Here is a 12,554-nt window from a genome sequence, read left to right on the forward strand (position 1 = left end):
GGCGGGGCACAGCACAGCAGTATAGTCCTCGCTCGGACACGGTCCAAGCGCTCGCCCTCGGGCGCGTACAAAGTGGGGACGCTCTACACGAAGCCCCAGTTGGCGGTGAAGATGCCGAGGTGGGTCTGGTCGTTTGCGAGCTTGTTCCACAGGGCGGGGCTCAGGTCGAGACCGTCGCCGTCACACGTGGCGCACATGTCGACGACAGTCGCGTACTCGGTGTTGCCAGTGGCCGTGTCGGTGATGACGACCTGCTTGCCGCAGTGCGCGCCGCCGTCCCAGCCGGTACGGAGGGCGACAGTGTAGCCGTCGAGGCTGACGCCGGCGCACGCGACGACGCCCGAGGCGAAGCCGCCGTTGTCGGACGGCGTGTACACGTCCCAGAAGGTGGCGGGGCCGGAGAACTGGCTGCTGCCGTGGGTCTCGGGCTTGGGCTCGGGGGTGGGCTCGGGGGCGGGCTCGGACCAGACGGCCTCAGGGGTGGGCGTCGGCGTCGGCTTGGGCTTCTTCGACTTGGACGAAGGAGTCTCGGCGGCGGCCTCGGGCGACGGGGTAGGGGCCTCGGCCTCGGGGGTCGGGGCGGCCCAGGCGCTGGAGGTCTCGGAGGCGGAGGAGGCGGGGGGCTCGGGCGCGAGGACGGGGGCGTCGGGGCCGGCCGCCGACGGCGCGGCAGGCGCCTCGGCAACGACAGGGGCCTCGGCGACGACAGGCGCCTCAGCAGCGGGGGTCACCGGGGCCTCGTGCGCGACCTCGGGAGTCGGGGTGGGGGCGGGGGACGCGGTGGCCGAGTACTCGGCCGACTCGGCGTCGTCACACTCCTCGACGTCGACGTCGTCGTCGTCCTCCTCGGCGGCGGAGGGGGAGGCCGTGGGCGCGGGGGCAGAGTACACGGGCGACTCGGTGACAGTCGTGGTGGTAGGCGCGGCCTCAGGGGTGTAGCCGTTGTCGTGGTCGTGGCCGTGCGCGCCGTAGCGCCAGCCCTTGCGGCCACGGCCGGCGCCGCGGTGCCAGCCGCCGTGGCGGTGCTTCTCGCGGGGCCAGCTCGCGAGGGTGAGCGTGCCGTCGTGGTGCTCGCCGCCGCGCCAGTAGCCTGGGAGCGGGGAGGCGGCCGCGAGGGCGAGGAAGGGGAGGGGAAGGAGGGCGACAGCAGCGAGCTTCATTGTGGAGGCGAGGCGACGGGAGGGCAGGTCGACAGGGGGTGAAGGCGCTGTGTCGGTCGCGCTGCGACTTTTGGCGGGGGAGGGGGGAGGGAGAGGGGGAGAGGGGTGAGGAACAATGGAGAGAGGGGAGGGGTGCGGCGGCGCCCTTAAGTATGGCGATGAGGGCTTGCTCGCTCGCTCGCTCGCTCTCGCTCGGCGGCACACTTGGATTGTGGCTGAGAAGCGAGTGCGAGGAGGAGGCGTTGCGTGTTTGTTTTTGGGGTCGGAGGTCACTCGCGACAGATCGGATGGCGCGGATCGGCAGTGACGACGACGGCGGTGGCCCGTGCGGCGCACACTGGGTGCGTGGCATGCGTCTGTGGGCGGGGGGGGGGCGGGTCGGGGGAGGGAACGCGCGAGGGGCCCGTGCGGCGCCAGGCGATCCACCGCGATCCGCCGCCGAGATGGCGGCGCGAGGATGGGGGATTGATCGGGGGACGATTGCAGATGACGGCTCGCTTCTCCACATTCCACTCGTGCGTCGTGCGCGTGCTCGACGCGCACGCACGGGCCGGCGCGACGCCGGTCCTCGCCATAGATCGCTCGCTGCTAGCGTGTACCTCCGAGTCGGCCAGCGGCGAATGCCACCGCCACAAAGCCCGCCACTAATCGATAAGCCGGAAATACGGCCGCGGACGCCGAAGTGCGCGCCGATCTCGGCAGGGGCCGAGTTTGTCGGCGGACGCGCAGCGGCGCCGACATGACGCGCAGTTGCACCCTCGCCCAGTCTCGCGCCGTTAGTCAGCGGGATGCGGGATTGCGCAACGCGAGCAAGCACGCCGTCGCGTGGTGAGTAATTTTCGCTTGCGCGCGCGTAGCGTTTAAAATTTGGTGGAGGAGCGAACCACGATCTGGTGGACTGGTGGAGGTGGTGGAGGCTGTCGATGGAGGTGGACGATAACAAGAAAAAGACGTCGGCATCTTCAGGTTGCGCCCCGCTGCTTCCCGGCTGGCAGCTGCCTCCACAGCCCAGCTCGCTAGCTGCTAAGCTTCCCACTCTGCCCACTGCTCAGTCTTGGCGCACGAAACGGGTGGAGGGGGGGTGGGGATGACTGATGCGAGAAATGTCGCCGCGCCCATGTGATCCGGTGGAGGTGGAAGCGAGGGTGGGGTGCGGCGCGGGCGGCGTATAAGATGCTGCTGCTGCTGCTGCCTCTTGGACAGCACCCACCCACACACTACACGCAGCAATGACCGCCATCCCCGCCCAGTTCACCGGCCAGGCCGCGCTCGTCAAGCAGACGGCCAACGCGTTCGACCTGCGCGAGACGGCGTACACGCCGCGCGCGTTCACCGAGGACGACGTCGTGATTGAGGTCGAGGCGTGTGGTATCTGCGGGGTGAGTTGCGTTGGTGGCTGCTGTGGCCTTCACCTGCCCGTCTGGCGATTGATTCCCCCGGCGGTGTCCTTGCTCGCTCGCTGACGCTCGCTCGCTTGCCCAGACCGACATCCACTACATCACCTGCGGCTGGGGGCAGCACGACCAGTTCCCCGCGATCGTCGGGCACGAGATTGTCGGCCGCGTCGTCCGCGCCGGCAAGAACACTGCGCACAAGCTCGGCGCGCGCGTCGGCTTTGGCGCCCAGTGCGGCAGCTGCCGCAAGTGCGACAACTGCAACGCCGGCCTCGAGAGCTACTGCACCGGCGCCTACCTGAGCACGTACCAGGGCAAGACGGGCGACGCGGTGCAGCCCTACACGCAGGGAGGGTACGCCGACTACTACCAGGGCGCGGGGCACTTTGCCATCCCGATCCCGGAGGGGCTCGACTCGGCCGTGGCGGCGCCGCTTCTGTGCGCTGGCGTGACGGTGTATGCGCCGCTTAAGCGGTACGGGGCGGCGGAGGGGAAGAAGGTCGGGATTATTGGGATCGGCGGGCTGGGCCACCTCGGCGTGCAGTTTGCCGCTGCGCTCGGCGCTGAGGTGTACGCCATCTCGAGCTCGGACAGGAAGAAGGGGGACGCGGAGAAGCTCGGCGCCAAGGGCTACATTAATGCGTCGGACGTCGACGCCGTGCTCAAGGAGCACAAGGGCTCGTTCGACATCATCCTCTGCACCAGCGACCAGAACGACATGCCCCTCAACGAGCTGTACCTCCCCCTGCTTAAGACGTTTGGCAACTTCATCTCGGTCGGCGTGCCCGACAAGGGCCTGCCCAACATCGGCGGCGCGCTCCTCCCCGGCAAGAGCATCACGGGCTCGCTCATCGGCTCGCCGTCCGAGCTCGAGGACATGTTCAAGCTCGCGCTCGAGAAGAACGTCCGCACCTGGATCGAGACGAGGCCCATGAAGGAGGCCACCCAGGCCGTCAACGACATGACCGCTGGCAAGGCCCGCTACCGCTACGTCCTCGTCAACGACAACTACGTCAAGCAGGAGTAAATAGATCAGTAGAGATGAGAGTGATGGGCAGTGCATGTGTGTGTGTTGGGGTCCGGCTGCGGGACAATGCGGGCGGCTACGCGATCACCTTGGGCTCCACCGCGTCCAGAGCCGCCTCGGCGGCCTCGTCGCCCGTGACCACTACCTTCATGCCCACGCCAGCGGCGATGCACGCGTCGCCGAGGGCGTTGCGGAGGGCGGCGCGTGGTGCCAGGCCAGTGCAGTGCAGGGGAAGCACGTACTCTGGCCTTGGCTGCAGGCGGCGCGCGAGGAAGTCGACCGTCTCCTTGACCGGCTGCTGCTCGACCGGCACGAGGTGGAACCCGCCAACGACCATGTGCACTGGCCTGCCGTACTCCTTGACGGCGTCCGTGACGACGTTGCACACGCCAGCGTGCGAGCACGCAGAGAAGATGACCAGCCCCTTGCCCTTGACGTCGATGACGACGTACCGCTCGTCCTTGATCAGCTCGTCGGTGCACCAGCCGCCCTGGCCCGGCTCGTCGCCGCCGTCCGCCATCCACGTCACTGCGCCGGGGAGGCCGCGCTCGAAGGGCTGCACGCGGGGAATCTCACCCGAGACTCCGATGCCGCTCGTGCTGCCGTTCACTTGGATCTCGTGTGCCTCGGCATGCAGGTCTGCCACTCCGTTAGCAGCTGCGATCTCGTCAAAAGACGGGTCGGGAAGGAAGTTGGCAGTAGGGATCCTCTTCGGCAGAGGGGCAATTCCGCGACGAATAGGGCGGTCGGGGTGCAGGTCGACCGTAAGAGGCGTGAGGGTCCGGCCCTCGGCCTTGGCCTGCTCGTTGCGCAGCTCGAGAGCACGCAGGATTCCGCCCGAGTCTGGCGTCAGCTAACCCAGGAGGTATGGTCAGCTCACGGTCCCGGTGCCAGTGGCTGAGGAAGAGTGCGTCGAGCTCGGTGAGCTTGACCTTCATCGCCTTGACGTTGCGGTCGATGGAGAGCGGCTCGGGGCCTGTGTCATACAGCACGCGGAACTTCTTGTCACCGATGGTCGTTGTCTGGCGGGCGTCAGCTGGCGAGGTGGGTTGCAGCCCACGCACAATCAGAATCGACAGGCCGTGGGCACCGCAGCAAAAATCGTCGAACTTGGCAACAGGGAGCCCGGTCAGCTCGTCGTACGTGACCTCTGGGTCGTTGAGGTGCTGGGGCATCTCATGACTGAAGCCGGGGGGAAGGGTCGAGATCCACTCGACGCCTGGGCGTGAGCTAGTCGTCTTCGCTATCGTTGCTCACAGTTGTCCACGAGGACGAGGAACTCGAGGTTGTCCACCTGTGTGAGGGGTGCCATCGTGCAGTGCTAGATGGGGAAGACAAGGGAGTGAAGCGAGAGTTGGAAAAGGCCAAGATCATGCACGGCCTTTGTATAGGGATGCGTTCGGGCCGAGTCGAGTGGATTACCTCCACCAAACACATTCGGAGTGATTTGCCTCCGCCGCAGCGTGCACAGTGTCCGCAGAGAAGACCACCCCCCACGGTGGCCCACATTGATAGTGCCTCTTCGCTTACAGAGCTGCTGCGGCGATTGAGAGAGTGCACAGTGTTGTAGGAGGGGCATGAGGAGATAATGGGCAGCGTCGTGAGTGCTGTCGTGCAGACTTGTGCAAGACTCGGCCACTTGCCGCTTGGCCTCGGTGACTGCAAGTCCACTCGGCCACTGCCTCTTCCAAACACGAGAGCACAAGAACAACGTGGTAGGATTCCGTGGTTGCGGGTTTCGCCCTCTACGATGCGACGCGACGCTATTGTGTAGCTGCTTGTAGCGGAGGCGGTGCAGGCAGGTAGGTAGGCTCGAGGCATGACGGTGTAGTACTTGCAATGTCAAGAGGCCAACGGGCCACATTGCTTGTGCTGGCCATGAGACGAGGGTAACGGCTGTCGAGATGTTTCAAACGCATGCCAAGCCCCTCCATTGCGAGCTTTCAACGGCCAGTGCACGCTCGGCCAGTGCCACGTCGCTTTACGCCTCGGCAGTGCAAAGTCAAGCTGCGACGGCGGTGAGCGGACTCTGCACCCCGCTTGCGCCAGTCTTCCTCGTCGGCCCTCACCCTCCGACACCCCTCTCATTCGCCGCCACCGAGCGCCGTAGCTGCGTGACTTGCTCGCACTCCAGCGTGGACAGTCTGGGCACCTTGGCGGCAAGCCGGGCTATGATTCCTTGCCCTGCTGTCTGTCCCCAATAAATCAAATCAATCGTCTCAGACGTCCGCTTCGGGGACATGATAGGGCCGATAGTATGCCTGGGCTGTCCCGGCCCTGGCTCGTGGCTGATGGGGCCGCCGTCGTTGCAATCGCGGTTCTGCACCCAAAGCAAAAGCCAATACAACAAAAACAATGCAGTGCTGTGTGTTGCTGTGCCACTGTGCGTGCTGCGTGCGTGCCTCTGTCGAGCGACGCGGTGGACGGCAGTGTTGCGTGATGATGCAAGCCAAGCAAGCCCAAAATGTACTGGGGAGAGTTGACACGCGTCGTCGTCGACGTCTGCTATCGCGGGTTGTCCGAACCCGTCCGCCTGCCCGGCCGCCCACCCGCCCGCGCGCTGCGGGTCTGCCGGGTCCAATCCCTCGCACAATTTCCCAATCTAGGGCAATGCAGAGTGACTGATGTGCCCCTGAGAACAGTCTTGTTGCAGAGCCTGTACAAACCAAGCACGCGCGCGCGACGACCTGCGCAGTCTGTCTGGCTGGGTCGACGAGGTTCGTTGCTGGGACGCGCGCGCCACCGCGCCGCCGCCGCCCCCCACCCCAGCAGGACCTGCAGCTACGACCCTCGGAGCGCCGTTGGGGCAGGCCAAACGACTGAATGATTCGGCCGCCGTGCAATGGCAGAGGGAGACGGCGGCGGTGGTGGTTTGTGCGCAGACTGGGTGGCCCCCACCGCTACGCGCTAGGCAGTCATTTTACCCTGGGAGGGGCATCCACACGCCCCGCGGCGGCCGCGCGGCGTGGGCCCTGCCTCACCCACTCACCCGTCCATGACACCATGCCACCCACCGCCCAGCGCCCAGCGCCCAGCACCGCACACCACCGCATACAAATAAATCCCCAAGCCCGACTTTCTTTCTTCTTCTTCTTCCACCCCCCTTCACTCACATCGCAACAACTCAACGCAAACGCGCATTCATCGCGCTCAATCGCTCATCCTTTCGCCCTTGGCAAGGAGTTAATGTTCTCAAACAACCTCAACTCTGCTCACAACTCCTACCGGTACGTGTTTACTACTCTCTCTTAGCGTCCTCTCCTCGCTCGCAGGCTGGTCGTGTGAGAGCCACCTGGTCCGACACTGACACCCTCCACAGCGGCATCAAGCACACCGCCGCGCCCACTCTTATATCCCAGTAATTTGCTACCTCAACCCTCGGACCCTCGCAACTCTTTCTATTCAATGTCTCCCACTGCCCTCCACGTCAACGGTCACCACGACTCGTTTGCCCTGCCTAACGGCTCGGTCGACCAGTCAAAGGTGCACCCCAGCGCGAGGCGTGCCCCCGAGGGCGGCCTCATCCAGGTCGACAGTGACTCTACGGTCTACGAGAACGGTGGCATCAAGGCTCGGTTCACCGACCGGGGCGCGAACGTTGTTAGTGAGTATTCTAGGGGCGACGCGACGCGTGTGGGGCTGCGTGGTCCGCAGCCTCCCGCGTTGTGGAGCATAAACGTGTGTGGAGCGCCCATTGACGATCGCCCAGAAGCCGCGGATGGGAAGTTGAAGGTCTCCAAGACCGAGAGGACTTTCGAGTTCTTCACCAAGACGAACGTCGGCCGCGTCGGGTATGTTCGGGCTGCCACAAAGGAACGTGCACACTTGCTGACGTGGGTTCCTTCAGCCTCCTCCTTGTGGGTATCGGCGGTAACAACGGCACGACTGTCGTCGCCACCAACCTTGCCAACAAGCACGGCATCTCGTGGCACACCAAGGACGGCGAGCAGCAGCCCAACTACATTGGCTCGCTTGTTCGTGCCTCGACTGTCAGCCTCGGTACCGACGAGGCCGGCAAGCCGGTCAATGTCCCCATCAGCGACATGCTCCCCATGGTCCACCCCAACGACTTTGTCATTGGCGGTTGGGACATTTCGAGCCTTCCGCTTGACAAGGCCATGGCCCGTGGCAAGGTCCTCGACTACGACCTCCAGCGCCAGCTCTTCCCGTACATGGAGACCATCAAGCCCCTTCCCTCCATCTACTACCCCGACTTCATCGCCGCCAACCAGGCCGACCGTGCCGACAACCTGATCCCCGGCGAGGACAAGCAGGCCCACCTCGAGCAGATCCGCAAGGACATCCGCGACTTCAAGGAGAAGAACCAGCTCGACAATGTTGTCGTCCTCTGGACTGCCAACACTGAGCGCTACGCCGAGATCATCCCTGGCGTCAACGACACTGCCGAGAACCTCCTCAAGTCGATCAAGACCTCGCACGAGGAGGTTTCGCCTTCGACCATCTTCGCCGTCGCCTCGATCCTCGAGGGCTCGCCCTTCATCAACGGCTCGCCCCAGAACACGTTCGTCCCCGGCTGCATTGAGCTTGCCGAGGACAAGAAGGCGTTCATTGGTGGTGACGACTTCAAGTCGGGCCAGACCAAGGTCAAGTCGGTTATTGCCGAGTTCCTCGTCAACGCTGGTATCAAGCCCCTCTCGATTGCCTCGTACAACCACCTGGGCAACAACGACGGCAAGAACCTGTCGTCGCAGCGCCAGTTCCGCTCCAAGGAGATCTCCAAGTCGTCGGTTGTTGACGACATGGTCGCCGCCAACCCGGTGCTCTACAAGACTGCCGCCGACCTCTCCAAGGAGTCTGGCGAGCCCGTCAAGAAGGGCGAGCACCCCGACCACATTGTTGTCATCAAGTACGTCCCCGCCGTCGGCGACTCGAAGCGTGCCATCGACGAGTACTACTCGGAGCTCCTCATGGGCGGCCGCAACGTCATGAACATCTTCAACGAGTGCGAGGACTCGCTCCTTGCGACTCCTCTTATCTTTGACCTTGCGATCCTTGCCGACCTCCTCACCCGTGTCTCGTACCGTGAGATCCCCAAGGAGGGCCAGGCCGGCGAGTTCCAGCCGCTCTACAGCGTGCTGTCGCTCCTCAGCTACATGCTCAAGGCGCCCCTTGTCAAGCCTGGCACCGACGTTGTCAACTCGCTCAACCGCCAGCGCCAGGGCCTCGAGCAGTTCCTCAAGGCGTGTCTCGGCCTCGAGCACCAGGCCGACCTCCTCCTCGACACGCGCATCTGGTAGACTCGTGATGTTGTGACCGGGTTGTGGCTTAATGGCTCGTGCTATAATGCCGTGGCTAGGTGGTCGTGCCCTAATGGTTGGAAAAGTACTCTTCGCTCTGTCTCTTAGAATCGTTTCGTACCAAGTGTTTATGGATGGGATAACCCCTGCGAGAGGCGAGAGGCGTGCACTGCAGCGAGCATCCCAAGATGGCAGATGGCATTGATACGGGGTGGAGACCTTGACGCGCCCGCAGACCACTACGTCCTGAACAGCAGAGCCATTCCCTTCGCTCCTCCCTCACCCAAAAACGCCCCACCCCCGCCTCACTTGTAGTTGAGCCCCTCGACAACGTACAGCGCGAGCGTAACGCCGACGGACACGAACGGCGCGAGTGCGTACGACACGACGACGGTCGTCGCCACAGCCGTGATGGTCGCCTGACCCGGGGCGGCCATCTCGACAATAGCCGCGAGGGTGAGGGCGGGCGGGCCAACAGGCGCGATGATCATGACAAAGTCCTGCTCGTCAGCGCGGTAGCGCGTGCGCACCCACAAACACGGGATCAAGGAGGACGGTCGTGTGCTGGCGGACGTAGGCGACGACGCTGCTCGAGATGAGGGGCATGATGGCGAATCGGAAGGCAAAGAGGTACACGAGGGCGAGGTACTGCGGCCTCGCGTAGCCCTTGGACTGGAGGTGCGCGCCGAGCACGAACATCTGGAGCACGGCGTACAGCTGGCCGAGGTTGTGGAACGACATTGTGAGGCTGGTGTCAGTGGCACTCCAAGGGGGGGCTCACGGCGCGAGGAACGAGTCGTCGGTGAAGAACCACCTGTGGAGGAAGGGCACGACGCCGAAGAGCGCGGCGGTGAGCCCACCCGCGAGTGGCGGGTTCATGATCTCCTTGACGTTGCGCTTGAGGCGCTTTGCCCAGCGCTTGTCCGCGGGCTTTGGCGGCTCGCCGAGGAGCGGGCTCGCCTCGCTCTGCGGCGCCGGCTCCGGGCCGCCCGCAGCCTCCTCGCCCTCGCCCTCGTCGTCGTCCTTTGGCGCGTGGTGCTGGTGCGGCGTCTCGTGGTGCGTCCACGCGTGGATCTCCTCCTTTGCCTTCTCGTCCTTGAGCATGTGGGGGCCGAAGCCGAACCGCGCGAGGTTGGCCACCAGGCTGTAGATGAGTACGTAGACGACGCCGCGCGACAGCGCCTTCTTGGTCGTGTCGCCGTCGACGAGGAGCTCCTCGATCGTTCCCGCCTTGGCGAGGCAGTTGAGCAGCAGGAGCGGGAGCGACGTTGTCTGGGCGGGCGTCAGCTAGCCCCCGCCCCCACTTACGTTGTTGAACACGATGCACGGCACGATCCAGTGCGGGAGCCGCAGCAGCCGCACGCCGGCCACGCCAAACCCCCACGACACGAGCTGGAAGAAGACGGCGTACGCGATGATCATCCAGTCTGGGGTCAGCTGGGTCGGCTAGGGGCGACAGCACGCACACTCGCGCAGGTTGTCCCACGAGGCGAGGGGGCCGACCTCTGAGAACAGGAGGCACGGGAGGAATATCGTCGTGCACAGCTTGCCGATGTTGCGCTCGCCCTCGTCGTTGATAAGCCCCTTCTTGCGCGCGAAGAAGCCGTACGTCAGCACGAGGACGACGCTGATCGCCGCCTGGGGTCAGCTGCTGTGTTTGCAGGGGAGCGCACAGAGGTCGACGACCACGCCGTCTCGAGGATCGCGTGGATGTCGGGCATTGGGGGAGATGGGAGATGGCGAGATGGCGAGATGGAGAGATAGAGATGTGTCAAGTGTTCCTTTAGCCGCGATCGTCGCTACTACCCCGGATAGTCTGTGCCCTCGCCGAGCGTCTCTATGTAGTGTCTAGGTCGTCGTGATGGTCGTGATGGGCGCTGCCCGCTGTCGCTGCGCTGCTTGGCGCTGCTCGAGATAAAGACGAGCCGCAATGGTGCCATTACCCCGGAATGTGACGTCAAGACGCCATTTATGGACCGCTGCCGTCTCCATTGGCCATGACTGAAACGTTCCTGTAGCAGGCGCTCTCTCGCGTATTATGTCCCCTTCTATCTTGTTAATGTTAACATTCCTTTTATATGTCTCTTTTATTTAATAAGATGGGGATTTAATTCTAGAAAAATTAATTATGAACAGTTTAATCCAATAGAGACTACATCTAAAGCTCTCCCTGTGTTTATATGCGGCGCGAACCGACACTCGCCAGTGTGGGACGAGGCGCTGAGAAGAGGCTGATCTGGGTGCTCGTACATATGCATGGCCGCAGCGAGCTGCCGCTGTCGTGTGCAGTCACCATGCCCCGCGGCCTCCACCTCGGCCCCGCCCCGGCCCGACTGCCGCTCAACAAGCCATATGTCTATGCATGCTCCCATGTAGCAGTGATACTCCGGCACCTACGCCCGTGTCAGCTCGGCCGGTGCCGGCGTCGACGACCGCGGCGTGCCAGAGCCCGTGGCCGGCGTGTTGGCGCCCGACGGCCCGAACGAGTTGACGGGCGGCACGTCGTTCTGGTCCTCTCCGTTGGCGACGGCCGTGATGTACGCGCTGTAGTGTAAGCTTGAGCTGACATCTGAAGCTCACTTGAAGAAGTGGCGCCACGACGCCTTGGAGGGAGTGAAGTGGCCTGTCGTGTGAGTAACTGCCGTCGATGGCCCCTACTCACCTCCATCGTGCAGCTCGACACGGGAGTTGAGCGAGCCGTCGATGAGCGACTGGCTTCGCTCGGCATTGACCACAACGTCGTTCTTGCCGAGGACGTGCAGAACCGGCAGGTTAGCAGGGAGGGGGAAGTAACCCTCGAACGAGGGCTCAGCGGCTGCTGGGAGGAAGCCGCCGACAGCTATCAGGACTGGGGCGTGAGCTCGGCGGAGGTGGATACCCTCATCGCACTACCTACACTTGAGCTTCGGAAGTGCTGGGGACGCCGGCCAATCGGGGTGAAGACCAGGCTTCTCCAGCTGCGTGAGTCAGTCTCAGTAGGAGGGCTAAGCACCCACCAAGGCAGCAACAACGGCAGCCATGCACGCGCCTTGAGAGAAACCCATGATGCCGTCGAACGGCCCGTTCGCGACCATGAAGTCGTGGATGTACTTGACGCTCTCGTCGAACCCTGCAGTGTGAGCTGATACCGCCCGCGAGAACTTCAACTCACGCCGGAAGACCTTCTTCGACGCCGTGTCACCAGAGGACAGCCACCACGCGCGCGGCGTCGTCTCGGGTGTCTGGGCGTCCTCCTCGGTCGTGGCGTTGGAGGCGAACTGGTCGAGCGAGCCCTGGTTCCACGGCATGTCGGCCTTCTGCACAACAATAGGGGGCTCGAGGAAGATGAACTCGGCGTTCTTGGCCGTCTTGCGCACGGCGCCGAGCTGCGTGCGTCAGGGGGATGAAGCTGACGAGGGGGCGAGATAATATCAGCGTCTGCGCCACCACGCACCTGCTTTGAGTAGATGGTCGCGTTTTGCGTGAAGCCGCAGAGGGCAAGAATCCGTGTGGGTGCCATGGCTGTCGTCTATGTTATTGTGGAGAGAGTGGAGAGTGGAAAAAGTGTGATGCCCCAACGACTGATTACAGAACCAGGGGCTGTTGTGATGGATGGATTTCTTGCGGGATCGAGCCGCCGGCGAAATCCGTCGGCAGGCAGAGGGGAGGGGGAAATCAACAAGGTCCAGTCATCTCTGATTGTCCGTCCGGATTGACTTTCCTCCACCTTCCTTCC

The 12,554-nt window shown here is 63.9% G+C and overlaps 6 protein-coding genes across 6 annotated transcripts; 2 read left to right on the plus strand and 4 right to left on the minus strand.

Moving 5' to 3' along the window:
* Positions 1-83: 83 nt before the first annotated feature.
* On the minus strand, positions 84-1,160 carry Q8F55_002599 (uncharacterized protein; the record flags this gene model as incomplete). The annotated part of the gene is made up of 1 exon (XM_069351193.1): positions 84-1,160. The coding sequence occupies one exon, from the start codon at positions 1,158-1,160 to the stop codon at positions 84-86; it is 1,077 nt and encodes a 358-aa protein (XP_069211579.1).
* A 1,229-nt stretch (positions 1,161-2,389) lies between these two features.
* On the plus strand, positions 2,390-3,581 carry Q8F55_002600 (uncharacterized protein; the record flags this gene model as incomplete). Its single annotated transcript, XM_069351194.1, has 2 exons — positions 2,390-2,539; positions 2,643-3,581. The coding sequence occupies 2 exons, from the start codon at positions 2,390-2,392 to the stop codon at positions 3,579-3,581; spliced, it is 1,089 nt and encodes a 362-aa protein (XP_069211580.1).
* Positions 3,582-3,657: 76 nt separating this feature from the next.
* Positions 3,658-4,893, minus strand: Q8F55_002601 (uncharacterized protein; the record flags this gene model as incomplete). Its single annotated transcript, XM_069351195.1, has 4 exons — positions 3,658-4,424; positions 4,462-4,603; positions 4,646-4,800; positions 4,839-4,893. The coding sequence occupies 4 exons, from the start codon at positions 4,891-4,893 to the stop codon at positions 3,658-3,660; spliced, it is 1,119 nt and encodes a 372-aa protein (XP_069211581.1).
* Positions 4,894-6,986: 2,093 nt separating this feature from the next.
* Positions 6,987-8,839, plus strand: INO1 (Myo-inositol-1-phosphate synthase; the record flags this gene model as incomplete). Its single annotated transcript, XM_069351196.1, has 3 exons — positions 6,987-7,185; positions 7,291-7,372; positions 7,429-8,839. 3 exons carry the CDS (start codon positions 6,987-6,989, stop codon positions 8,837-8,839), a joined length of 1,692 nt encoding a protein of 563 aa, XP_069211582.1.
* A 305-nt stretch (positions 8,840-9,144) lies between these two features.
* Positions 9,145-10,560, minus strand: Q8F55_002603 (uncharacterized protein; the record flags this gene model as incomplete). The annotated part of the gene is made up of 6 exons (XM_069351197.1): positions 9,145-9,339; positions 9,374-9,587; positions 9,621-10,111; positions 10,148-10,266; positions 10,306-10,477; positions 10,513-10,560. The coding sequence occupies 6 exons, from the start codon at positions 10,558-10,560 to the stop codon at positions 9,145-9,147; spliced, it is 1,239 nt and encodes a 412-aa protein (XP_069211583.1).
* Positions 10,561-11,232: 672 nt separating this feature from the next.
* Positions 11,233-12,338, minus strand: FSH3_1 (Family of serine hydrolases 3; the record flags this gene model as incomplete). The annotated part of the gene is made up of 7 exons (XM_069351198.1): positions 11,233-11,383; positions 11,420-11,462; positions 11,502-11,687; positions 11,736-11,796; positions 11,836-11,948; positions 11,991-12,204; positions 12,273-12,338. 7 exons carry the CDS (start codon positions 12,336-12,338, stop codon positions 11,233-11,235), a joined length of 834 nt encoding a protein of 277 aa, XP_069211584.1.
* Positions 12,339-12,554: the final 216 nt, after the last annotated feature.

This window comes from Vanrija albida (assembly GCF_041260175.1).
Source record: "Vanrija albida strain AlHP1 chromosome Unknown contig_2, whole genome shotgun sequence".
Lineage (NCBI taxonomy): Eukaryota > Fungi > Basidiomycota > Tremellomycetes > Trichosporonales > Trichosporonaceae > Vanrija > Vanrija albida.